At 40.2% G+C, this 26,218-nt stretch overlaps 1 protein-coding gene across 1 annotated transcript; it reads right to left on the reverse strand.

The window, feature by feature from the left end:
* Nucleotides 1-533: 533 nt before the first annotated feature.
* Nucleotides 534-25,706, reverse strand: fer1l6 (fer-1 like family member 6). Its single transcript, XM_068734170.1, has 46 exons — nt 25,488-25,706; nt 23,893-23,978; nt 22,754-22,865; nt 22,442-22,496; nt 21,880-22,011; nt 21,723-21,785; nt 21,455-21,533; nt 21,210-21,366; nt 20,866-21,052; nt 20,126-20,227; nt 19,917-20,007; nt 19,640-19,757; nt 19,303-19,546; nt 19,107-19,215; nt 18,106-18,361; nt 17,050-17,170; nt 16,828-16,928; nt 16,486-16,588; nt 16,048-16,167; nt 15,744-15,896; nt 15,060-15,231; nt 14,667-14,791; nt 13,912-14,046; nt 13,668-13,817; nt 13,455-13,562; nt 13,283-13,345; nt 12,598-12,696; nt 12,216-12,441; nt 11,832-11,986; nt 11,612-11,737; nt 11,484-11,526; nt 11,115-11,159; nt 10,320-10,423; nt 9,386-9,508; nt 9,152-9,292; nt 8,625-8,752; nt 8,355-8,525; nt 7,253-7,407; nt 3,017-3,159; nt 2,673-2,761; nt 2,472-2,570; nt 2,211-2,331; nt 1,977-2,097; nt 1,737-1,894; nt 1,547-1,647; nt 534-1,257 (listed from the first exon to the last, which is right to left on the reverse strand). The coding sequence occupies exons 1-46, from the start codon at nt 25,520-25,522 to the stop codon at nt 1,077-1,079; spliced, it is 5,706 nt and encodes a 1,901-aa protein (XP_068590271.1). The 5' UTR covers nt 25,523-25,706; the 3' UTR covers nt 534-1,076.
* Between the last annotated feature and the right edge of the window lie 512 nt (nt 25,707-26,218).

Below are 26,218 nucleotides of genomic sequence, written 5' to 3' on the forward strand. Positions count from 1 at the left end.
CATAGTATAGTATGTATAAAAAAGTCATAGTATAGTATGTAAAAAGAGTCATAGTATAGTATGTCAAAAAATGTCTTGAGAGAGATAAGAGATAATAAATGCAGCTGAAATTAGCACTGTGTTGACCTTTCATTTTAACAAAGCGTGACTGTTTCTAAACAGATACTATGAAGATGAACTAAAAGTATCAATTCCGATCTTGAGACAACACTTCAGTACGTTGAAAGATTTATTGGTGGCTGTAATCATCCCTCCTCTTCCTACTGGCTGGGAAGTACTTCCTTCGTAGTACAACTACACTGCAGGGGATGAGGGATAACAATCCACAGTCCTCATTTTGTTTAAAATTGTATAATATAGTAAGTATTTGGTGGGAGCCAAATGAAGTTGCTGTCTTCTTTTTACTACCAAGTTTCTGTCCGGTTATGTCCCGGCTATGTATATACTACTACCCGCCCCGGCACAGCAAAGAGAAAACTTCGTTATGAAAGGGATAGTATAATATACAAAGTAATGAAAAAAATCATAGTATATATGTGTTATAAAGAAGTAAAGTTTATTGTCAAAGCAATAGACCTAATCTTTTCCAAAATTCACGTTTATATCTCATGAGGAGGAACATTCGAAGGCTTCAAATGTAAAAAGACATCTTACTTTATATTGAACTTCCATTCACAACAGAATAACATTTGATCCTTCATGCTAAAAGTTATATCACTTCTTTATTGAGCATAGATGACGATGTTTCAATTCACGGTGGATCTTCATCAGGTCAATCTGACAAGCACCGCCTCCCTTTTACTCTGTTACATAACATCTAACATCAGGAGACCGACTGTAAACTCATGCATTCAAATAAAAACACCGCAACGTTCAGACTCTTATATTTAATATACTAATGCTACTATAAACATATACATTGTTTTAACGTGTGTATATATGCAGAAACCTTCAAAAGTGAGTTATCTTCATCCCTCCTGTACGTGTTCAAGGAGGGAGAGTCGCATCATCTAACAGTCCCATCCGATCCGTAACGTTTGAACAGATGTTGAGAACTACGGCGTGATTCTCCGTGGTCATCCGTTGACCATCTTCTGAGTGATGGCTCCCGGCAGCGTGTAGAACAGCAGAGCGAGGAACAGCACGGTGAGGAGCACCAGCAGGGCGATGATGATGTACTTCTTGTAGTTCCGCCAAATCAAGTGGAAGAAACACTTGAACGGGTTGACGAACCACGAGAAGGAGGTGTCTGGACGACTGGGGTACAAAGAGAGGAGAGTGAAGTACTTTTATTCAGGTGTGGGTTTAGCAGCATTGGTAGTTATTCGAATGTCGAGAAGGACATCTTTTCAGAAGAGTCGTAGTAGTTTTAGTGTTTATTTCTGGTTTTGAACATCTTTTAAGTCACATTTTCCCGCACTGTGCCTCATAAGCTCCTACCTCTTAAAGGAACACGCACACGCACACACACACACACACACACACACACACACACACACACACACACTCTTGATTGTGTTCAGAGAGAGCAATGCCAGACTCTTACTTTGGCTTTGGCAGCGGCTCCGGCTCCTTGCGGGCTTTGCCGACAGGATTTTTCTCGGCCTCCTCAGCTATCACAAGATGAAACTCCGCCTCCACTTTGCCCTGATGGATTCAGAGCACACCCACACCGATCAATCAAAGGCTCAACAAGTGTTTTGTCAGTGTGTGTGTGTGTGTGCTTGTGTACGCACCGTCAGCTCTCCAGACTTAATGAAGGGCCACCAGCCTCTCGCTCTCTTCTGCTGGAAGATGGAGATCCTCTCCGTCCCGTCCGTCAACATGTCCATCTTGCATGACTTTGCCGTCTTTGACCCTCGAGGGAAACAGTGGAGGTCCAACTCCACCGTCCCTGCGCAACACACACGCAAAAACACACTGGTACCAGAGTGCGATATACAAATGGAGTAACATCGAGAAGCAGTCCCACCTACCTAGGAAGTCGTCAGAGGAGAGCGTCTCGAAGTCCCAGACCTGCAGACTGAGGATAGCAGGAAGCTTCTGCTCTGATTTATCCAGAGAGAAAATATGCTCTTTCTTGCTCACCACTATCACCTGTTGGAGAGAGAAGAAAATATGGCTGTGTCGACAATGTGATATAGTTCTGAAGGTCTTTCTGCAGCGTTCAGAAGGTGCGAGTCTGCGTCTGTCTGTCTGCGTGTCAGCACCTTCTCAGCAGGTAGGTAGTTGAAGGGGAACACGAAGCGCCAGTTGAAGTTTCCCTCTCCGGTGAGAGAGTTGTAGTGGACGTCTGTCTCCTGTCGGTCGTCCTCTAAACCTTTCAACCAGCTACAGAGAGAGATCGACAGTCGCAGTGTTTACAGAGACATTTTCCTCACATTAAAAGGGATGGAAAGTAGGCTAACAAATGATTTTTGTACAAGAAGAGAGTCTACATTTGGAACAGACAGAGATATGCTTGTAGTTACCCCTTGATGTAGATATCACTGGACTGTTGACCGGTCAGGAAGCTGCTGTCCTCCAGAATCACATCTTCTGTGTTCCAGATGATGACACGCAGCTCGTATCTGAATACACACAAGTCATATTGGAGCGTGAGCATCCTTTTCATAAACAAATATTGTTTTATTAAGACTTAACAGAGAGGTACTGAGAGAGACAGCAATCACCCTTTTGGTTTACGAGGTGCAATGTCCACTGAAGGTCCCGGGTGAGGTAAGTCCATGGGGAACATGTCTACCCACATCTGGACCTGACCCTTCACACACACACACACACACACACACACACACACACACACACACACAAGGAGAAAATCAGATTCTGGTTCCTGTCATGAATTAGTGCTGAAAAGACACTTCTACAAAAAGACATGTCGCTACTGAACAACTATAGCAACATCAGTAAAATCTAAATACATTTTTGGTGTCTGAAGAAAAGTTTGTAAAAATGTTTTGATTTTATCACAGAATACATTCAGAGAACCGTGTTGTTAGATAGTGTGTAAAAATACCTGGTCCATGCCAGGCCGAGCCTTGTGGTACAGAGTTCTGGTCTCAATGTGTTCTGGTACCAGCTTGCATCCCACGGCTGGGATCTCCGCCCAGCGGTGCAGGATCTTCAGGGCCAAGTGCTCATAGGACTCCATCGGCTCGTCTGCGGCGTGTCCACACAAGATTATAATTAATGCCATGAAAAAGTCATAGTATAGCATGTCAAAAGAAGTCATAGTATAACATGTCAAAAGAAGTCATAGTATAACATGTCAAAAAAGTCATAGTATAGTATGTCAAAAAAAGTCATAGTATAGTATGTCAAAAAAAGTCATAGTATAGTATGTCATAAAAAGTCATGGTATAGCATGTCAAAAAGTCATAGTATAGTATGTAAAAAAAAGTCATAGTATGTAAAACAAAGTCATAGTATAGCATGTCAAAAAAAGTCATAGTATAGCATGTCAAAAAAAGTCATAGTATAGCATGTCAAAAAAAATCATAGTATAGTATGTCATAAAAAGTCATGGTATAGCATGTCAAAAAGTCATAGTATAGTATGTAAAAAAAAGTCATAGTATGTAAAAAAAGTCATAGTATAGCATGTCAAAAAAAGTCATAGTATAGCATGTCAAAAAAAGTCATAGTATAGCATGTCAAAAAAAATCATAGTATAACATGTCAAAAAAAGTCATAGTATAGCATGTCAAAAAAAGTCATAGTATAGCATGTCAAAAAAAGTCATAGTATAACATGTCAAAAAAAGTCATAGTATAGCATGTCAAAAAAAGTCATAGTATAGTATGTCAAAAAAGTCATAGTATAGTATGTCAAAAGAAGTCATAGTATAACATGTCAAAAGAAGTCATAGTATAGCATGTCAAAAAAAAATCATAGTATAACATGTCAAAAAAAGTCATAGTATAGCATGTCAAAAAAAGTCATAGTATAGCATGTCAAAAAAAGTCATAGTATAACATGTCAAAAAAAGTCATAGTATAGCATGTCAAAAAAAGTCATAGTATAACATGTCAAAAAAAGTCATAGTATAGCATGTCAAAAAAGTCATAGTATAGTATGTCAAAAAAAGTCATAGTATAGCATGTCAAAAAAAGTTATAGTATAGTATGTCAAAAAAAGTCATAGTATAGCATGTCAAAAAAAGTCATAGTATAACATGTCAAAAAAGTCATAGTATAGTATGTCAAAAAAGGTCATAGTATAGTATGTCATAAAAAGTCATAGTATGTAAAAAAGTCATGGTATACTATGTATAAAAAGTCATGGTATAGCATGTCAAAAAAAGTCATAGTATAGCATGTCAAAAAAAGTCATAGTATAGTATGTCATAAAAAGTCATAGTATGTAAAAAAGTCATGGTATACTATGTATAAAAAGTCATGGTATAGCATGTCAAAAAAAGTCATAGTATAGCATGTCAAAAAAAGTCATAGTATAGCATGTCAAAAAAAGTCATAGTATAGAATGTCAAAAAAAGTCATAGTATAGCATGTCAAAAAAAGTCATAGTATAGTATGTCAAAAAAAGTCGTAGTATAGCATGTCAAAAAAATTAATAGTATAGTATGTCAAAAAAAGTCACGGTATAGTATGTCAAAAAAAGTCGTAGTATAGCATGTCATAAAAAGTCATAGTATAGTATGTCATAAAAAGTCATAGTATAGTATGTCAAAAAAGTCATAGTATAGCATGTCAAAAAAAGTCATAGTATAATATGTCATAGTATAGTATGTCATAAAAAGTCATAGTGTAGTATGTCACAAAAAGTCATAGTATAGCATGTCAAAAAGTCATAGTATAGTATGTCATAAAAAGTCATAGTATAGTATGTCAAAAAAAGTCATAGTATAGTATGTCACAAAAAGTCATAGTATAGTATGTCAAAAAGTCATAGTATAGTATGTCAAAAAGTCATAGTATAGTATGTCATAAAAAGTCATAGTATAGTATGTAAAAAAGTCATAGTATAGTATGTCAAAAAAAGTCATAGTATAGTATGTAAAAAACAAATTATAGTACAGTATGTAAAAAACAAATTATAGTACAGTATGTAAAAAAGTCATAGTATAGTATGTAAAAAAAAGTCATAGTATAGTATGTCATAAAAAGTCATAGTATAGTATGTCAAAAAAGTCATAGTATAGTATGTCAAAAAAAGTCATAGTATAGCATGTCATAAAAAGTCATGGTATAGCATGTCAAAAAGTCATAGTATAGTATGTAAAAAAAAGTCATAGTATGTAAAAAAAAAAGTCATAGTATAGCATGTCAAAAAAGTCATAGTATAGCATGTCAAAAAAAGTCATAGTATAACATGTCAAAAAAAGTTATAGTATAGTATGTCAAAAAAAGTCATAGTATAGCATGTCAAAAAAAGTCATAGTATAACATGTCAAAAAAAGTCATAGTAAAGTATGTCATAAAAAGTCATAGTATGTAAAAAAAGTCATAGTATACTATGTATAAAAAGTCATGGTATAGCATGTAAAAAAAGTCATAGTATAGCATGTCAAAAAAAGTCATAGTATAGCATGTCAAAAAAAGTCATAGTATAACATGTCAAAAAAAGTTATAGTATAGAATGTCAAAAAAAGTCATAGTATAGTATGTATAAAAAGTCATAGTATAGCATGTCAAAAAAAGTCATAGTATAACATGTCAAAAAAAGTCATTGTATAGCATGTCAAAAAAAGTCATAGTATAACATGTCAAAAAAAGTTATAGTATAGTATGTCAAAAAAAGTCATAGTATAGCATGTCAAAAAAAGTCATAGTATAGTATGTCAAAAAAAGTCGTAGTATAGCATGTCAAAAAAATTAATAGTATACTATGTCAAAATAAGTCACGGTATAGTATGTCAAAAAAAGTCGTAGTATAGCATGTCATAAAAAGTCATAGTATAGTATGTCATAAAAAGTCATAGTATAGTATGTCAAAAAAAGTCATAGTATAGCATGTCAAAAAGTCATAGTATAGTATGTCATAAAAAGTCATAGTATAGTATGTCAAAAAAAGTCATAGTATAGTATGTCACAAAAAGTCATAGTATAGTATGTCAAAAAGTCATAGTATAGTATGTCATAAAAAGTCATAGTATGTAAAAAAAGTCATAGTATACTATGTATAAAAAGTCATGGTATAGCATGTAAAAAAAGTCATAGTATAGCATGTCAAAAAAAGTCATAGTATAGCATGTCAAAAAAAGTCATAGTATAACATGTCAAAAAAAGTCATAGTATAGTATGTATAAAAAGTCATAGTATAGCATGTCAAAAAAAGTCATAGTATAACATGTCAAAAAAAGTTATAGTATAGTATGTCAAAAAAAGTCATAGTATAGCATGTCAAAAAAAGTCATAGTATAGTATGTCAAAAAAAGTCGTAGTATAGCATGTCAAAAAAATTAATAGTATACTATGTCAAAATAAGTCACGGTATAGTATGTCAAAAAAAGTCGTAGTATAGCATGTCATAAAAAGTCATAGTATAGTATGTCATAAAAAGTCATAGTATAGTATGTCAAAAAAGTCATAGTATAGCATGTCAAAAAAAGTCATAGTATAATATGTCATAGTATAGTATGTCATAAAAAGTCATAGTGTAGTATGTCACAAAAAGTCATAGTATAGCATGTCAAAAAGTCATAGTATAGTATGTCATAAAAAGTCATAGTATAGTATGTCAAAAAAAGTCATAGTATAGTATGTCACAAAAAGTCATAGTATAGTATGTCAAAAAGTCATAGTATAGTATGTCATAAAAAGTCATAGTATAGTATGTCAAAAAAGTCATAGTATAGTATGTCATAAAAAGTCATAGTATAGTATGTCAAAAAGTCATAGTATAGTATGTTATTAAAAGTCATAGTATAGTATGTTATAAAAAGTCATAGTATAGTATGTCATAAAAAGTCATATTATAGTATGTAAAAAAGTCATAGTATAGTATGTAAAAAAAAAGTCATAGTATAGTATGTAAAAAAGTCATAGTATAGTATGTAAAAAACAAATTATAGTATAGTATGTAAAAAAGTCATAGTATAGTATGTAAAAAAAGTTATAGTATAGTATGTAAAAAAAATCATAGTATAATATGTAAAAAAGTCATAGTATAGTATGTAAAAAAGTCATAGTATAGTATGTAAAAAAAGTCATAGTATAGTATGTCAAAAAAAAACCTAACCCTCATAAATGTTAAATTGAGCAACACCAATATGTAGAGTGTCCAGTCTTTACCTTCTTGCATGAAGCACGTCTTTCCAACGAACACTTTGTCAGCCACAGTGATGCGTCCCGGTCTGAACTGAGGCTCGCCCAGACCGTTGTCTTTGCACAGCTTAGACAGCAGCTCTGACGGCTTCAGACAGTCTCTCCAGGCGTTATAACCGTCACTAACAGACAGACGGAGAAGGGCAGAGGACGCATGGCAATCATGTAAACGACAACGTTTTAAGTTTGTCCCCCTTTAACGTCTTTGTTCAGATGACAATGAACAAAATGAGATATGAAGTAGGCGAGAATATGTTAAAGGTGAGTTCATTGAACTCACCTTTAACATATTTAGGGATGTTTTTAGATTCTCAGTCTATGATTAAGGCTAACCGCATCTGTTTTAATTAAGACAAGTAGTCTGTCCTGTTATTATTTTTATGATAAAATAACAGTCTTCAGTACATATAAAGAACTTTTTGGTGATTGGTCTCCTTACCTTGATAATGACAGACATATATATATATATATACACAAATACATTTTAGATTTTTTCTTTCCTATTCAAATTACACCTATAAATTTAAGTATAAGCATTTCAAAGATGGCCAAAGGTATTGGCGTTTGCAGACATATTCAAGTTATGAAAGATCATAATTGTGCTTTGTTCTACCTCGAGTAGGGGTCTCTCAAAAACTAAAGGCTTTTTTGGGGGATTTGTTCCTCTACTAAATGGTTTGGCTGCCTGGTTCCAAGTCCAACCAGTCTGTAAGTAAACCCAAAGTGTCGTTACAATCAATATCTGCAAAGATTCAAAGTTTTGCAGACTGTGTTGGTTCTCACTATGTAAAGCTTGTGTTTTTAAATGGACTTACTCCTCAGCCTTTCCGCAAATACATCAAGAGATGACGGAGCTTTGGCAGACATGCTCATGTCTAGCTTTTAAAAGTAATGTTTTTAACGTGTGCTTTATATCTCACTGTTCTAATCTCTTAGTTTTGTAAAATCCTTTCTAGGGACGTGTTGCAAACTGCTATAAACACGATGACACCTGCATCGGACAGCTGCTCTCAGTTTGTCTATCAACCATGAATAAATCAGTAGGGAGCTGCAGGAAGCCCAGACTCACAGGCTGTACTCAGTCGGAAGTCCACAGGTGGCTCTGTGTCGGCTGTAGAATCGGTTCTCCAGGTCAATGCAAGTCTCTCCTATCAGGTCGTCCCCTCCCACCATGTCGTAGTCGTAGATCACCACCGACAGCAGAGACTCCTGGGGAAACGTCGCCTGCATCTCAAAAGATCTGGAATCAGGAATCCAAAAAAAAAAAAGGAGCTTAAAACAACTTGAAACTAGCGGTGCTCTGATTCACAACACAGGCGCAGTCGGCCGCTTCACGCACCTTCCAAACACAGGATTCAGCTGTTTAGGGATGTAGTTGTCTCTGTCTTTGATTTCGTTCTTGCCGAGCCGGAGAACAACGTACGGGTCCGCCTTCCCGTCCGGGTCGGCTGGGTGCAGGTTAGACGCCTGGAGGGGGAGGAGAGAACGTTAACACGCTGGATTAGTTTAGTCTCATAAGAGTAAGGCGGCTCTGTATTTGAACCCAATGTTTGGGATTTGCATATCGTCCCTGTTTGGCTTCCGTAACATTAACAGTCCTGCTGTTTTTATTTAGCCTTTACATTTATCCTGACCTGTAAGTAAATATCATGTTTGATGCAACAGGTTATATGTTTCAACTGTGAAATTGACCAAATTGTTATTGCATTTCAGACATTTTCAATTCAGCCCAGTTACTTTAAAATGTATTTGACGTTGTGTTTTATGTATGAACAGTTATGCTCAGGTGCTCTCAACAGCTGTGCATTCAGTCTAAACGCTGAAGAACATTCATAGTCAAACTGAGCCTTAGCGATGAGGACGCACAGAGACGATGTAAACCCGGATGAGGACTTGGACCAGTCCGTTGGGAGGGATTCCTTTGTTCACTTTGAAGTCCCCGGTGTCCGTGTCTTCGTCCCAGTCCTCTCCCTTGTCCTCGTTCAGCTTGTACAGGCAGAATCGCCCCTGCAGAGGAGATTATGCACGGAGCGGATCAGGTCAATGGTGAAGATATGTCAGTGGCTCCCCATGGAGGACAAATCAACCTCTCCGTCTCACCTTGAATTTGCCAACGAATCTCTCGTCGTTCTCCTCCTCGTTGGCTTTCCCTCTGAACAGCTCATACGTGTTCACCCAATCGTCGAAGGGGCCGAAGTCTGCCTCCAGCTCCTTGTTGTACAGCTGCAGAGAGAAACGCAGCGTCAATGTCTGCAGGATGGAGACTCCCATACTCCATCGTTGTTGTACTACAACAACAACACAATCAATCTGTTCATATTTGTATCAAATGCACCAGAAATTCAGACTGTATAATCCTGACATTATATCTCTCCATGTGAATTATACTTGTTAGAACAAAAACAAAATAAATTCTAAGAATATATCTTTTTGCATATGAGCTGTAGTGGGATTTATGTGATGTGAGCTAATGACAATGATAACACACACTGTCACAACTGATAGGCGTGCGAGAAAGCTGTCAATCCAGCACAGTCGGACTACACGCACTGCGTTACCCACAATGCCTTTTGGAGCATTAAAAGGTGATACATTCAAAACTCCGATCATGTCTACGATTGATTGCCTCCACACGGCTCTCAACATGGCGACGGCTGAGCTTCAGCAACGACGCCGTGGGTCGGCACGCAACTACGATAGCTGCCGTATGAGCGCGGTGCGCACACACACACACACACACACACACACACACACACACTGGGACTCACATGCACTAAAAGGCACATGCAGTTAGCCCGGCTATGTAAAAAAAAAGATTGTAACTTTATTCTCTGCTCCGGTACATTACTCCACTATATCTATCTACATTGCAAATAGTTGTTTGCTGCGATATAAGTGCTCTGCATTTCAAGTTTTGCAGCTTTATGGAACTTAATCTGTGTGTTTTCTGTGGTCCATCAATGCAAGCTGGAATTTTGGAGTCAGAGGGTCTGCTGTGGTCTTACTGAACCTGCAGTGTTAGTGCACAGGGTACCTTGAGTGTGGCTAATTTGGCAGGCAGACCGAGTTTTGGATCCGGGGTTGCCGTTCCTTTTCCTTTCAGTTTCTTCTTCTTGTCTCCATCCGAGACGCTGCCGACTGATGGAACAGATAAAGGATGATAAATACTGACACAAAGCACTGTGGCATGGATGTGAAGAGAAAGCCAAAGCATTTTAGGTTTTTTTTTGCATCGTGATGACAAAGTGGTCAAACAGCAGAGAATAACTTCTGAAACTCCATGCTCCAAACTGCCATTTGGAAACCTACGAGTGACGTCTGTGATTTAAACCAAGTTGCCCTCGTCTCCACCAGAAGAAACACACAAAATAATGAGAGTTTTTCTTTGTTATTGTATCAATTGTTTCCGCTTAATTCTGCCTGTGCTTCCTGGAGGATTTGTCAGAAACATTTTTGACACGCTGCCCACCGGAACATTAAAGAACACCACACTGATCCCCCAGATTACAGTGGCCACCACCACAATGTGAATGCACCTGGAGGGTAACAGCGGTAGCTGCAGGGCAGCCTAACAGATTTATCTACACGGTCGTACCACAGAAACCAGCAAGACGCAGTCAGTCCCCAGACCTTCCAGTTGTCAGTGAACAAGTTACCAAGCAGAAGAGTTCCTCCGAGGGAATTATAGAATTATCAGGCTAAACAAGGCCTGAACGTGCTCTAAGTCCCTTAAAGCTAGAGTGTAACTTTTGTCTCCCCCAGCAACATGTCAAAGTCCTGCACTCTAGCTTTAATGACAACTGTTTAAGCTGCATGTCGTTGTCCTTACCTAAGGAGTCTATTCCATCGCTGAGCAAGCCCTGATACGGCAAAGCTGCAATGCACAACAATGTGTGTGTGTGTAAGGGGGAAAGCAATGGGATAACCCTCCCTAACACCACTTTACTTTCATATTTATATTAGACTGTGATAGTGTTAGTGGTAAAAGTAACGTGTGCAAAGATCTCCATTCACACTGAAATAGCCTAACAATAATAAAACAGCTTTAGTCATTTACTAATTGTAATGTTTCTGCCATCAATTGATGAAGCATCAAATAGTTGCAAACGGTATTTCCTCATCAGATGATTATTTTTGTATTACTATATCCTTTTGTTCACAGAGAACGTGTGTAGTGTCACATGAGAGGAGTTCGTACCTTTATCAAAGACCTCGGGGAACGGAGAGTCGTCCTGTTTGGCCTGGAACACAAACAGGTTCACAGTTTCATTTTGTAAAAAACAAGTTTCAGATCTTTTGCAGCACAAACTGAAGAGTCAGAGCTACCTGTTTCTCCACCGATGCGTAGTATTTCGACCACCAGTCGATGACGCACTCTGCTGATTCGTCGGCGATGGTCCGCTTCTTCCGCTTCGTGGAACGACCACGAGTGCTCTTTGCCACAGATTTGTCCTGGATTTAGAAAGGACATGCAAAGAATAGTTAGACACTGATATATGGCATCCATAAGAACCTGATTCTTTTTTTTTGTTAAATATGCAGTAACCCTTTTCTTCTTGGGTTCTTCCTTAGGTGTGGGAGGGGCTGGAGCTGGAGGTGGAGGTGGAGGTGGAGGAGGGGCTTCATCCTCCACAGTGATGAGGAAATCTTCATTTGTTAGTGGTGTAGACAAACTGGTGTCTCCAGCAGACTGGTACAGTCCTATTGGACGAAAGACAAAGATCAGTCTCCCTGTGGGACACGATCAGTGGGGCCTACATACAGGACTGGAGGATTAATCGATCCTAATTGTGTTCTACATAGAGTGCTGCAGGGATGACGTGCTTTTGTAGGCCAACCCAGAAGTTAGCGTCGCACTGGTTCCATCGACAAAGTAATGAGATTTTTACTATTGGATTTAGGACAATTGCAGAAAATATTGACGTATTACCGTCAGTGCTTTGTGGCTCTGGGGGCTGGGAAGGTCCAGGCGTCTCTGCGGCCTTGGGCGGTTCGTGTATCTGTATGGGAGCAGGCAGGGCTGGAGGTGGAATGTATTTGAAGGCCTTGAGGTTGTTGATAATGTGGTTTCCAACCAACGTGCTGCGACCGAAGGCCCGCCAGTCGACAACGGTGATGCTGAGAGGAGGGTGGAGGTGTTCGTTCTCTGGTAACTCCTAAAGGACGGCGCGGTAGATCAAAAAAATTCCATACATTATCCAATAAATGTATGGATTCAGTCAGACTCAGTCCGAGGACTCAGGGATCCCATTCAGCTCCCATTCAGACACAAGGTGATCACTGAGGTCTGTATATATCTGTATTGGTCTTACCAGCTCTATGGCATCAACCAGCGTGGTGAAGTTTGGGTTGGACTTGTACTTCTGAATGACGGAGGAACGCAGCGTTACTCCCGCACACTCTATGAAGACCTAGAGAAAGAGAGAAGGGGTTTTTACATTCCTCAGATCCTTCCTTCTGATGAGTACATTTACTGGATGCTAGGATCCTGTTTCCATGATGGATCCTTCCTGAGCTTTCTTCCAATATTTACTGAAACCAAATCAAAGGTGACAGGATAGAAGGTACCTGTTGTTAAGACTCTTGTGTGGTCTATATAAATAAAATGATCTTGACTTGACATATAATATAGGATATTATTCCGGACTGCGATGGGTCAAAACATAGGATTTTATTGTGGATAGCAAAAAAATTGCAAAATTTTTTGTTTTGTCCAATGCCTAATTGACACTATGTTTTAGTAAGAAAGGAGCACACATCCGGCTTCGTAAAGACACGACACAACACACAGGTAGACAAAGATACAAAGACGTTGTACCACGAGGTAACTCCAAAAGCATGAAGTCTTGTCTCTGATGATCCCTGTGTTTGTCAAACAAATTAGGGTCAAAGGAGAGACGGGGATTGGAGATTGCGATGTGACTTGTTTTTTTTTGTGTTTGTCTGTGTGTGTGTGTGTGTGTGTGTGTGTGTGTGTGTGTGTGTGTGTGTGTGTACCTGTGGGCGATCAACAGACAGCAGCTGAACCTTCTTCAGCTCCCTCATACCCCAGAATAACACCTGGTGGACAGAACACACACAAGCAAAGTGGCTGGGTTGGATTATGAGAACAGAAGTGTTATTTGTTGGCTACGTTGAAAGAAATAACAGTAATAAAAAAAAGCCAAACCTCCAGCCTGTAGGTGCTGAGAACCGGTCTGATGTTTTCAGGAACCGTGTAGAAGCCTTCTTCCTCTTTCTCCAACGCCGGCAGACCCCTCTCTCCAGACTCTTTGATCTACAGATGCATCACAGTGATACTCGTTCGTCACTCTACATTCCTCATTACGGTTCCATGCTGCGTCATCGCGAGGGGAAACCAAAACGTGTCTTGTCGACTGACCTGCAGCAGTTCAAACGCGGCCAGCAGGTCTCCCCCCGGCTGGCTGCCGCAGTGCACCGGGCTGTACTGCAGAGTCGGAGGAGCGTAGGGGTCGGAGGCCAAGCGGACCTCGGGCACCGCCACTGTGGCTCCCAGATACTCCGACTTACCCTGCGGTCACACAGATCTGTTAAGCAGCAGAATATCTAGAATAGGAAACCGTTGCTCCATTCATTTGTCAATCAATCCATCTGCGCAGCGTTACCAGCGCGTCGTCGTCGTACACCTCGACGAGAATGCGCAGCGGCTCCTGTTGGATGTGCTGCAGATCTCCAGTCAGCAGCAGGCGGCTCATCAGCAAACTCTGATTCCATGTCGGACTGAGAGTCTGATTGATAACCTGACGGCAACACACACACACACACACACACACACACACACACACATAACATAAACACGGTAAGAAGCAGTAGATTATAAGTGTACAACACGACAAAGCACTTATAAAACAGAGAATTTACTGCTAACAAGAGCATCGCTTCACTATTAATGAAGTCTCATCTCAAACATGAAGTTTGTCACCAGCTGACGAACAAAGTCAAATCACATCACGTCTTATTTCATTATCTATTGATCTGCAGAATAGTTTCCATTCCATCAATCAGAGGACCAGTGTGCAGGATTTAGTGGCATCTAGCGGTGGGGTTGACGATTGCGACCAACTGAACAACCCTCCGCTCCCTCCTCCCTTTCAAACTAAAGAGCCTCACTAGAGTCAGTGTTTGGTTTGGCCTTTCTGGGCTTCTGTAGAAACGAGGACCTGCTCCCTACGTAGATATGAAGGGCTCATTCTAAGCTAACGAAAACACAACGATTCTTAGTTAAAAGATCCGCCCCCCCCCCCCCCCCCCCCCCCCCCGCCTGCACACTGGACCTTTAATTGTTTGGTACACAGCTTGCAAAACTATAAGCACGATCTGACCACACTGACATTCTGGGAACATGTAACAAAACACTTACTTTGGTGGTTTGGCTGTGTGACAGACAGGTGACTCGGGCAAAAGGGTCCGACAGGCCGGAGTTGTCCGCGGCGATGAGACCGCGAGCCTGATACATGTGGCACCTCAGCTGGAACGTATGCTGCTCTGGAGACGCAGACCAACGCAGATACTTATAATGTAGTTTAGCCTGACTTTAAAGCATCGGTTTATCGAAATCTTATTTTTCCTCTCACCATAGTAATTGTCTTATTTAAATGCCAGAAGCAAATACTAAAGACAGAATGAAGTTTGGTAGCGGTTGTTGACATTGACCTCCGAAAAACAGTAAGTGTTGCCCGTTTTACAATGTGTGAAGGTTAAAGACAAAATGCCCCAAAATAAGTAAAGTGTAATGGTTGGTCCTGTATCTCACCCGCACAGAGCAGGGCTTTTGGAGGGCAGCTGGCGACAGTGCCCCCTGTGGCCAAACTGAACCCAGCGGGTAAGTCGTCCATCATGTAGATGGAGTCGGAACAGGTTCCATACCACAGATAAACGTCCACCTTCGCTTGGACTGATATGTCTGCATCACGCTTCCCCGGAGGCTGCGCACATACAAGCACATAATGAGTTTATCTCTGCCAGCCGTCTGACATTAAGAAACACTTCAAAGGAGGATTTGTCGGTTGCAATTAAAAGGGGACATATCGCAATCATTTTCAGGTTCATACTTGCATTTTTTAACGTTTCTACTAGAAGGTGTTTACAAATGCTTCAATGGTCAAAAGACACATTATTTTTCTCATTCCGTCTTTCTGAATATACCTGTATATGTCTTAAAAATGCTTCGTTTTAGTGCCTGTCTCTTTAAGCCATCCCCCCCGTCCACAAAAACTTGTTTTTCATGATATGTCCCCTTTAACGCAACATTCAAAATTGGCGGCACCAGATCCACAGTCTATTTGGTACAAGCTTTGCCCACTTGCCGTTTTGCCTGCGCTATATTTGCATGTTTATTGTGACAATGTGTCCCCGACATTGTTCTAGCCTCTTCTTGGAATGCGTGCTTACCAACCGTCACCTTGACTTTAGGTAATGTTTGTGTGCGTGTGTTCACCTTTAGGAACAGCGTCATGATCTTGCCACAGTGGATTCCTCGGGCCTCCTGGCTGCTGGCGTACAGCAGGTCTCTGGCACGGAGGCGAGCGTACGCAACGCGCTTGTTGTTGCTCAACAACCACACGAACACGTCGGGCACCGTGTGCTGGGGCTGCACGTGTGTGTGTGACAAAGGTTTGGATGTAAAAAGGTAAATAACGGGAAAAAAAACAGCGACGTCTCACACACAGATTGTCAGGACGTACATGAAACACACACACACACACACACACACACACACACACACAGGGTGAGTTCCGTACCTCCTCCACAAGGAAGCGTAGTTTCTGCTTGAGTTTTGTTGCATGCTGCAGCATTTCTTTCACACCACCAGCTTTTCTCTTGCTCTTTACCACGGACTCGGCCTCTCCTATCATACTCTCCTGTAACACACACACACACACACACACACACACACACACACACACACACACACACACACATTTTATATGAACTGTTGATACTGGGAAAATCACCCACGTTAAGTCTTTCATATAGAACATTTGCAACTAAAAAAAATTACGTTGGCAGTGCTAATTAATAACAAACCCATAAATCCACTGCGCTGTGAAACTGGAAATAAATACATTTGATGAGTCTTCACCTAAGGCCTCGTGGGAAAGACGTAGCAGTTACTATTTAAGGAGGTGTTGTCAGTTTGTGTGTGTGTGTTTGTTTCTGTGTATGTCAGATTTTCCCACCAGTTCCTGTTTACACAGGGTGAGGCGTTTCCTGTCCAGCTGCGTCAGGTAGCTCGACTTTATCTCTGCCTTCAACTTGGCCTCCGCTATTGCTATGAAACTCCTGCAGGAACACAGAACAGTTTCGGCTGTCAGCGCTGTTCTTTCGCACGACAAGTTTTCTGAAATCGTAGCTTTGAATGAGTCTGAACTCATTTAGAGAAAAAAAACGGCCTTTAAAGATATGAATTGTAAAAGTACAGATATTGAGAAGACAACAATAAATAATAGATATGACCATGAAACTTCCCCAGTTGATAACTGACATTAAGCCAATTCTATTTTCTTAGATTGTCTGAATACCTGGCGTCCATACAGAATTCTTTGAGGATGGTTTTGAGCATACGCTCCGCCCCTGGATCTGACTTCTTGTGTAGCTCGGCTGCACCGGCGACACCCTCCTCCTAAAAGACAATTGCTTTTACTGCGATGGCTGTGAAACACGGCCATGAAGTAGGTTTTTCTGTGGTCACTGTAACACTATGAATTCCTGAACACGCAGATCCAGTACGAGTGTGTACATACAAACAGCACAGCTATGTTTTCCAGTATGTTAGAGTTGTAGAGTCGGTAGGTTCTGTTCTCCCAGTGACTCAGCACATTGATGCACGGCTTCTCCTTCTCCAGGGGAAGATACATGTAGTGCCTGGATGCGCACACACACACACACACACACACACACACACACACACATACGGGCAAACAACATGAATAGGGAAGAGCAATGTATTGTTAGAAAGTTAAGTTAGAAAACGCTCCTCTTCACAGGAACTCAAAAAGGCTCAATGATTACATCACTGACCATCTACCTAAGAGATGAGGAAGAGGAGCAAATCCCCTTCTTTCCCCTTCTCCTACTTGTAATAACTAAATGTAAAAGAGTTGTTATAACTAGTAGAATCAATATTATTGAATATCAAGACTTACTTTCAGGCATCAATCATCTAGTCCCAATTGTTAAATGCTCGATAAATTCATTAAGCAAAAAAATAATAATTCAATGAGCAATATTATGAAACCTTTCTCAATTAAAAAAAAGAAATATGTTTGACAAAGAATTTGAATGTAAATGTTAGATATATTTAGAGATTTTCTCTGCTCTACGTTGTCCTCAGACAGCCCTTTATCTATGCTCTCCTCAGTCACCAGACTCCTTTGACAAAAACAGTCATTTTCTACCCATATCGATCAGTGGTGGCTCAATGGAGTCGTGTGGCTTTAAAGAGAGCATCGATGGATGGAATGGCTTCAGTGCTTATTGAGCATATGGTGAAAAGCTTTCTTTTGGGTCAAAATGCTGCTTCCAATGTCATGAATGTACTTTCACAGTCACTAGAAACAGTGGCCCCTTTATGCTAGGGCTTTAAGGCCCTTTGATTGACACCATGCAGTAGTATGTTTGTTTGCACTTTTGCTGGTTTGGTCATTTCTTGGCTCCACCTTTGCCGAGGTGAGTCCGACTGAGGTTGGATATGAGCGAAGACTAATAACCAATCACTGCAATTATACAATGAGGCTCGTTCCCTCAGCAGCGTCTGAGACGGTGTGCATCATTTGCACGGGACATCGAAGCGACTCAACTTGTTTCCTTCGACGATGAGCGGCTTCTGCGGAGGCGTGGTGGACTTAGGGGCCGAGGTCGTTTCCTGAGGCTCTCTGGGGAGGAGCGGGGTGGAGGGGGTGATAGGGGAGGACGGGGTGGTAGGGGAGGTGCTGAGAGAAGGGGGGCCAGTCATGTCACCGCTGTCCGGGACTTCCAGCGCTCGTCTCCTCCTGACGGCAGGACTGGGGACAGGGGCGGGTTTCTCTGGAGGCTCCAAGACGTTACCGTAGTTACCTGAGGGAGGAATCAGAGAGGGGAGGAGCGTTTCTTTATGCAGCAGTACATTCACTCAAGTACTTAAGTACAGTACTTGAGGTACTTGTACTTACTTTTTGTACACTCCAATTATTTGATATTTGATTATTATTTGATTTGACTTCAGCTACTTTACAGATTCAGATAAGAAATATAATTAACAAATATGTTTGAATATCATTATATCAATAAGTATTCACAAGCTACAAAGCAGTATAAAGTAATGTATACATATAAAATATGTATAGATAAATTAAAATGAACCCAGCTGCAAAATCAAGGTGGTATACACATTAATTAATCATTAATCATATCTAATCTACTCCAATGACATAAAAATAAAAGACACTTTACTCTAAAATTGGTTTTACTGCAAAATAAAATACTTTTACATTTCACATATCTTTATTTAATACTTTTTTACTTTTACTTGCTTGAGGTAGTAAACTCTACTACTACTCTCCTGGGATTTTATTCTTGACTTCAGTGATAAATAGAGAGTGGACAAAATAACAAAAACACTTTAATCTCTTTAAAGTTCAAGACAATAACAACTCAAACTACTCAGAAAAACGTATCAACACATAATAAATTAAATAAATTAAATTCTGAACCCCTCAGTATTTGTTACGTGACTATTACATTTATTTTGATGCGTGACATACAGTATTTCTATTGAAAGCAAAAAGAGTAGAGACGAGGAGCAGTGGATTTGGCCACTCACCCATGGAGAACTCGAAGCTGATTGGCTTGTCTCCGATCTTCCTGTCAATCATGGTGGCTTCGAATAACGCCCCGAAGAGCAGAAAGCTCTCCTTGTTGTCCGCATTCGGCTGGACAAGGAACACATTTGCACACTGCATCAAGCTTCTATGTTGGGGAATATTGCAGATGTTATTAAAACCAAAAAGGCTTCTCACCACAGGAGGAGCTTCCACAGGCAGGACCTCTGCAGCCACAGCTTTTCCTTTGTCATCCTCGGCGGCTGCTCCTCCTGCTGCCGCTCCTCCTCCTCCTCCTCCTCCTGCAGGAGTCTTGCCGTCCTTCCCTCCGCCTTTTCCTGCTTTGGCGTCCTTCAACGGCTTCATCATTTTGCTGAGTTTGGACTCGGAACCCGCCCCTCCTGACATGATCTCCACGGCCAGCTCCATGTAGATGCGACCCCTGACACCGGCAACAATTTGGAGGTAAGTTATCGTTGATACGTTCTGCGTTAATCATCAATTTTTCCCATAATTTAATTTGTTTAACATTGACCTGTAGGACACGCCCTCTCCGATGCCCTCATTAAGCTCCACCGTGTCGTCACCTATCGAACCGTTCCTCACGGAGCCGTACAGGTTGATCCACGCAGGACCAAACGTTGGTAAAAACCCTGGAGAAAGACAAACAAATAGCCACCGTCATCCAACCAATGATTCCTCCCTCCTATAATTCTCGTCTGTCCTAGTTTCCTTCCTCAGTCCCCTGTAAATATGTCTCACTCCCCTAAAGTTTCCCATCTTTCTACATGACTTCATCTCTGCACCCTCACCTCTGTCGCCATCCTGTTCATTGGAGATGCGCTTCAAGTCAATGTAATGGGTTCCGATGGCGACGTCGGTCATGCTTCCCTCATCCCAGACCTGTGGAGGGGAGACAAGTCAACTCGCTGCGATGTCCATGCTTGTGTGTTCATTAAATGTAAGAGTAGATTTGCCGATCGTCAGTCCCTCCACCTCCACACATGACAAACGTTCAGACCTGGATCTTCAGTCTCTGACACAGAGGGGGAAACATCTCTGTGAAGACGATCTGCTCGTTCCACACCGGCTCTGCCGTGGACTTCTGAGTGGATGTGCGACCCTGAGAGGAGAGGGGGAGACGATTAGATGACTTAGACACTATTTCAATCATGGAAATAAAAGCTAACCATGACTGACTGAAAGTGGACCGAGCAAATAGATGGTTGGAAACAGTTCCTTTCGTTAGGACAATGCAGCAGTGATATTACTTTTGGTCTAGAACTTTGAGGAAAAGATTAAATAATCATGTATTAATCCTAAATGTTAAAGGTTTTACACACAGTGGACGTGACGAATAAACACAAAAATTGCGCATCTCAAAATATTCATACCGACAGCGATGCAAATTTGCGACAGTTTTTCAAGAGAAGGTTTCAGGTTACAGTGTAAAGTGTGTATGTTTCGGACTTTTATTGTGAAAGGTACGACAGAAGTAATGGACCTGTAATGCACATTTCTTAAATAAAGTAAGAAAATATGATAAATAAATAAACAGTAAATACACAAAATATAAGTAAAAACTAATTGTTTAATTCACATTATTAAATTTTTGATATTATACAGTTTGGTAAACATTGATGTTGCATGAGTGAATTGAACTTATTTAATTAATAATTACATTAATTCGAAGAATTGGACAACTGTTCAGAAACTTAAATAAGCATATATTAAAATGTCCGTAGTGGACATACAACCCACCACTCTTTTGAAGAAGCCCACCACTACGTATGGGTCAATGAGTGCCGTGTTGTCTCCTATGAAGGCCTTGGTGACATTGGCCATGATGCTGGAGTTGTTCCGCGGAAGGCCTTCAGCTCGATACACCTTCACAGAGAAACGAGCCCAGGGACGCTCGGAGGGAAAACCTTCTGGTATCAGCAGGTTCCTGAGGAAAAGGACGGCACGGCAACAAACAAATGTATTACAACCCCGCCCAAACTGATTGAGAAAGATTCTACCTCGCCGCTATTATTGCAGACCTCTCCTATATCGTTCCAAGAGCACCTGATTAGTCTAATAAAGCAGGAGGAAAGGTTTTATACTTGTCTATCTGCTCCTCGGAATCACTCGCTTTTGGTCCTGGCTTGATGGCATCTCCCTTTGCCGAGACGCTGATGTCACACTTGACATAACCTTTGACCCCGGTGCTGATGTCACTGGGATTGGTCAGCATTGCCCACTTATTGGTGAACTGGTGACCTGAGGGAGCGAGAAAGAGACAGTGGGTTGACCTGTGGGCCGGGAAAGAGACCGAGAGACGCGTCAGAAAGGGGGGCGAACGAGCTACCTGGCTGTCTGTAGACCGTCCACACGTCCAGCTTAAAGGAGCCAATGCAGAAACTCCTCAGCATTTTGGAGTGCATCACCTGGAAAGAGTGAGATGCACAGAAGAGACGGAGCTAAAGCTCGAAACTGAGAGCAATTCGAAAAGAGCAATTCGTTGTGGCTAACTGAGTCCAAACGTGAAGGCATTCTGATTTGATCATTTACAATATTAAACATGACATCTGAACTTAGCTTATTTCAGCGGCTTTTTTTTTTTTTTTTTTACTTACCGTCAGCTTGATGACTTTGTCGAAAAATAACTCTTTGTAGGCAAAGAAGTCAAACACGAAATACTGGCGGGAAGAAGAGAAGACGGACAATTGGACACAGATGATTGACTTAAGGGTCTCTCAGATAAGTAAAATCCCCAAAAGGACTTATTCTTACCTCATTGTAAAAGGGAGCATTGGTCCCTTCTTTGACCGAAGTCTGCTTCTTTTCATCGCCGATCTCAATCACCACACTCGGGTCGATGTTTTCTCCCACCAGCTGCCTGGCCTCCGTGATGTTAATGGCAATCTACAGGCCAGACAGAGCGTTACATACCACTGCACAGATGAGCAGTTATTCCCAATAAGGCCAACACAAAAAAGACTTCATGCTTTACATATATACATATATATATATATATATATATATATATATACAGTATATACATACGGCTCACTCGATTAACACATCATTTCTTGAGCATTTTTATGGGCATATTTTTCTGCATATTTCAATGACTTTCATCAACTTTGTGCATCATACATGTTTTGTCTTTTTCTGTCTTTATGCATTAAAATGGTCACTTGTGTTGTGACGAATTATTCCTGCTTTCTCTTATTATTTCTACATATTTCTCTCATGATGAGCTGTCGCTACGCCACAGAGTTTAATCTTACATTTGAAATAATAATATGTAACCCAAATATAGTCCATAACTGTGTGTGCTGTATGCCGTCACCTGGAAGGTCTGGGGTTTCCCTTCACTCTGCTGGATGCAAGTCTTCAGTTTGGCCCTGTGGACGTTTTCACTGCAGGTCAGCGTCTCAATGTGATTATTAATGGAGTCATACAGAAACACAGGGCTGGCAGTCTGGCAGTACATTCTGATGTGCTGGTAGATATTAATTTACATTTACTGTATGTAGGCAACTGTAATAGAGGCACTAACGCATAATACTTTGGGAGAGATTTACAACTACATCGGTTTTGCTTCTTAAATACACCCAGTATCTGCTCCCCAAAATACTGTATATAATACAGTATTTCATACCTTTTATTGTTTGGTATTATTCTGGTTCTGACTGCAGAGGTTTCTGGTTGGTCCTCAGTGTTTTCTCCCTCCAGCAGGGAAGACTCTTCAGAAGGCACCTCCACCTCACTGTCTGCACACACACATTAAGCACACACACACACACACACACACACGTTTCATTAGGTACATTTTGTGGATATTACATTGACTTACAGTCATTTCCTCGAGACTAACTCTAACCTCAAACACTGACTCCAAAATTTGCTTTTTCCAAATTCCTACAAAATGACATCCCCATACAACTAAACTACTCTCTCAATCACACTTCGAGGGAACCATATTTTCTCCCAGATTACGGTCGCAGATTGAAACAGTTGGAAAAAATTCTACAAAACTAGTTTGCTAGGTTTAGGCAAACAAAACTATTTGGGGAAATGTATCACAAAATACATCACAAATACATTTTGAGTTTATAGGCGGTTATAACAGAGGGTGCGTTTTTGTAGTATGGGAACGTAATTTTATGGGAGACAGGGATGCAATTTGGAAAAAGCTGATTTTTGGGCACACAGCTTTTGTCCAAAATTGCACAAGCTGTACCCAGTTAACTGGTCTAAAAACAGACATTATTTTTGCACAACTTGCAGCCATAAAAGTAAAGTTCCTGTCTAACTACATGTACTTTGAGCTTCCTATTAGTGGGAAAGGTCAGTGAGTGGTCAGTCTATGCATTTTAACAATTTATCTTGGCAAACAATGGGCCTCATTCGCCAATATCTTCCTACGTTTTTTCCTAAATTTGTTCTTGAGAAAGATCCTAAAAAACGTCTACAAACTGCAGAAGGAGATGACCATCTTACAATAAATTCATAGGCGTTTATGAGAACTCGGGACGATTACATCCTGTGATGAATGACGTTCCGTGTGGTCCTATAAAACCTAAATGACCCATGATTGCTATTACACCAGTTTTTAACATGTGACTGTTTGACAAGGGTTAGTCTAAGCCACAGAGATATTACAGGAAATATTACTCTATTGTACACTGTCAATACAACCAAGTGTGTGTGTGTGTGTGTGTGTGTGTGTGTGTGTGTGTGTGTGTGTGTGTGTGTGTGTGTGTGTGTGTGTGTGTGTGTTTGTTTTCCAGGCCTTACCCACAGCTCCCTTGTTTGCCAGGACCAGGTCTGTGTTGACTTTCTTCTTCTTCTTCTTCCCTTTCAGGCCAAACCTGAGAGCCTTCCTGCTCACAGAAGAAGGAAGATGACTTTTAGTCTGCAAATCTTATTTTCAACCGTCTCTCTGCTACGAGATACCTACAACTACACAGTGCACTGAAACGAAACAATGCAAGAACCACTGGAGAACTTGTCGCTTTCACCAGTATTCTCTCCTTCCTCTTCGGTACGAAAACAACCTACAAGTGGTCCAGCCCTGTCGCAGGAGTCATGTGACATTACTCTGCTGTTGTCAAAGTTTTTCACAAATGGATTTTATATTTTTTTACTCTTGAAGCAATTTTGAGTTTGAAAATATATAAATTACAAATCATAATATGTTAACACTATCCTGTTAGACTTTGCTATTTGATTAATAAAGCCTAACAATATCAGCATTCATTTACGTTGGCTATCGATGCTATTGTTTAACACTACAACTTCAATATGAACATCTGGAATTATTTGACCCCCTAACTGCCTACAAAATTACATCCCCATACAAGACAAATCACTTTGTTCTTTTTGTTGAGCTAGATGTATGTATGTATGTATGTATGTATGTATGTATGTATGTATGTATGTGTGTGTGTTTGTATGTATGTATGTATGTATGTATGTATATATATATATATATATATATATATATATATGTATGTATGTATGCATGTTTGTGTATGTATGTATGTATGCATGTATTGTATGTATATATGTGTGTATGTATGTATGTATATATATATATATATATATATATATATGTATGTATGTATGCATGCATGTTTGTGTATGTATGTATGTATGCATGTATTGTATGTATATATATGTATGTATGTATGTATGTATGTGTGTATGTATGTATGTATATATATATATATGTATGTATGTATGTATGCATGTTTGTGTATGTATGTATGTATGCATGTATTGTAAGTATATATATATGTATGTATGTATGTATGTATATATGTATGTATCTCTGATTCTGAAAACTGATTCTGTTATGAACGGTTGCAGTAAGTATTCCCAAAAATTAATAAAAGAAAAAATGCATTGCATTAAAATCCCTTCAAGTATTCCCTTTAAAAAACATACTTTAAATACTCTTTAAATTAAGTTAACTATTACAAAAAATAAATACAATTCAAACTAATATCTTTTGTGCCATAAACCATGATCGTGTGGCTACGACTTTTGTATGACTGTAATGAAAAATACTTTACTTTAAGTATTTTTTACGTAATTGTTCAATAACAGTTTATTCTTTCCTATCATATCATTAAAACGTGTTTGATCTCATTCATAACATTTTCCCATTTCAAAAAGTCTGATATTTTCTTTCTTTGAATATTAATCTGAGATCATTTTTTTCCCCCTCAGCGTTACTCTTCCTCCACCATCCGATTCCAAGAACAGGAATAAATACAACCTAAGTATTTAATTTAACTGACAATATATCCTACAGGGGTGTTGTTCAGATAAATAGTCAGTTAGATGCATCAAAATGTTCCAAAACAAAAATCCTTTAAACTGCTCACCGCCGCTTGGTCCCAGGACTGTCTGAGTGATCCATTCTGCTGAAGTCCAGAGAAGTTTTCTTTCTCCACTAATAGGCACCAGCGGGGTTCAGGTCCTTCAGTTAACAACTAAACATCTGGTGGTGGCTTCCCTGCCCTCTGAGCGCTTAATTAAGGGTGTCAGAGGATTTGTTGCCTCCTCATCTCTCTCTCTCTCTCTGCTCAGACTGAAACACAAGACACTCGTCCTCGTCTCGGACGAAGCTGAATATCATTATATGACTGCACTGTCAATAAAGACTCATCGAAAACACCCTTCACTCGTCCTCACGGAAAAAAAAACCCTGCTCGCTCTCCACACCCGCTTTCGCATGCCCACATAATTAACTTAATCCAGCTTTAAATATCCTTTAAACCTGACCGTCCAGCTCAGCTCCTTCCTCCGAGTTCCAAAGAAAACATTGTGGCCCAGTGTTTAACTTGCTGTGGTTCCGGCGGCTAATTGTTCTTTAGAGTGTTGTGTTAGCGTGTGATATTAGGTAGAGTGAGCCGCCCTCCTCGCTTTATTTAAGAGCCATTCTCACGTCTGAAAGTTGTGTACATCACTGTTTACTGACACTGCCTCCATCAGCAGTGGTTTCTCCTTCAGTTCACTTTTTACAGGTGAGGGTGATTAAAACATAACGTATTACAGGTAGACGGATGTGATTGAAGTTGAACATGTTTGGCGTTGTTAGCAGGACAAGACAGAG

This window comes from Cebidichthys violaceus, unplaced genomic scaffold (assembly GCF_023349555.1).
Source record: "Cebidichthys violaceus isolate CVI_PGR_0920_01 unplaced genomic scaffold, fCebVio1.0.p SCAF_61, whole genome shotgun sequence".
NCBI classification, from domain to species: domain Eukaryota; kingdom Metazoa; phylum Chordata; class Actinopteri; order Perciformes; family Stichaeidae; genus Cebidichthys; species Cebidichthys violaceus.

Bases quoted from the DNA above. Each gene is read 5' to 3' on its own strand.
- fer1l6 (XM_068734170.1), bottom strand. From the start codon at position 25,522: ATGGATCACTCAGACAGTCCTGGGACCAAGCGGCG. The intron at 16,929-17,049 runs GTATGTACACAC...ATTGTCTTTTAG, and splicing joins AAAACATAGCTGTGCTGTTT to GAGGAGGGTGTCGCCGGTGC. The intron at 16,168-16,485 runs GTGGGAAAATCT...TGTGTGTTACAG, and splicing joins CCCTGTGTAAACAGGAACTG to GAGAGTATGATAGGAGAGGC.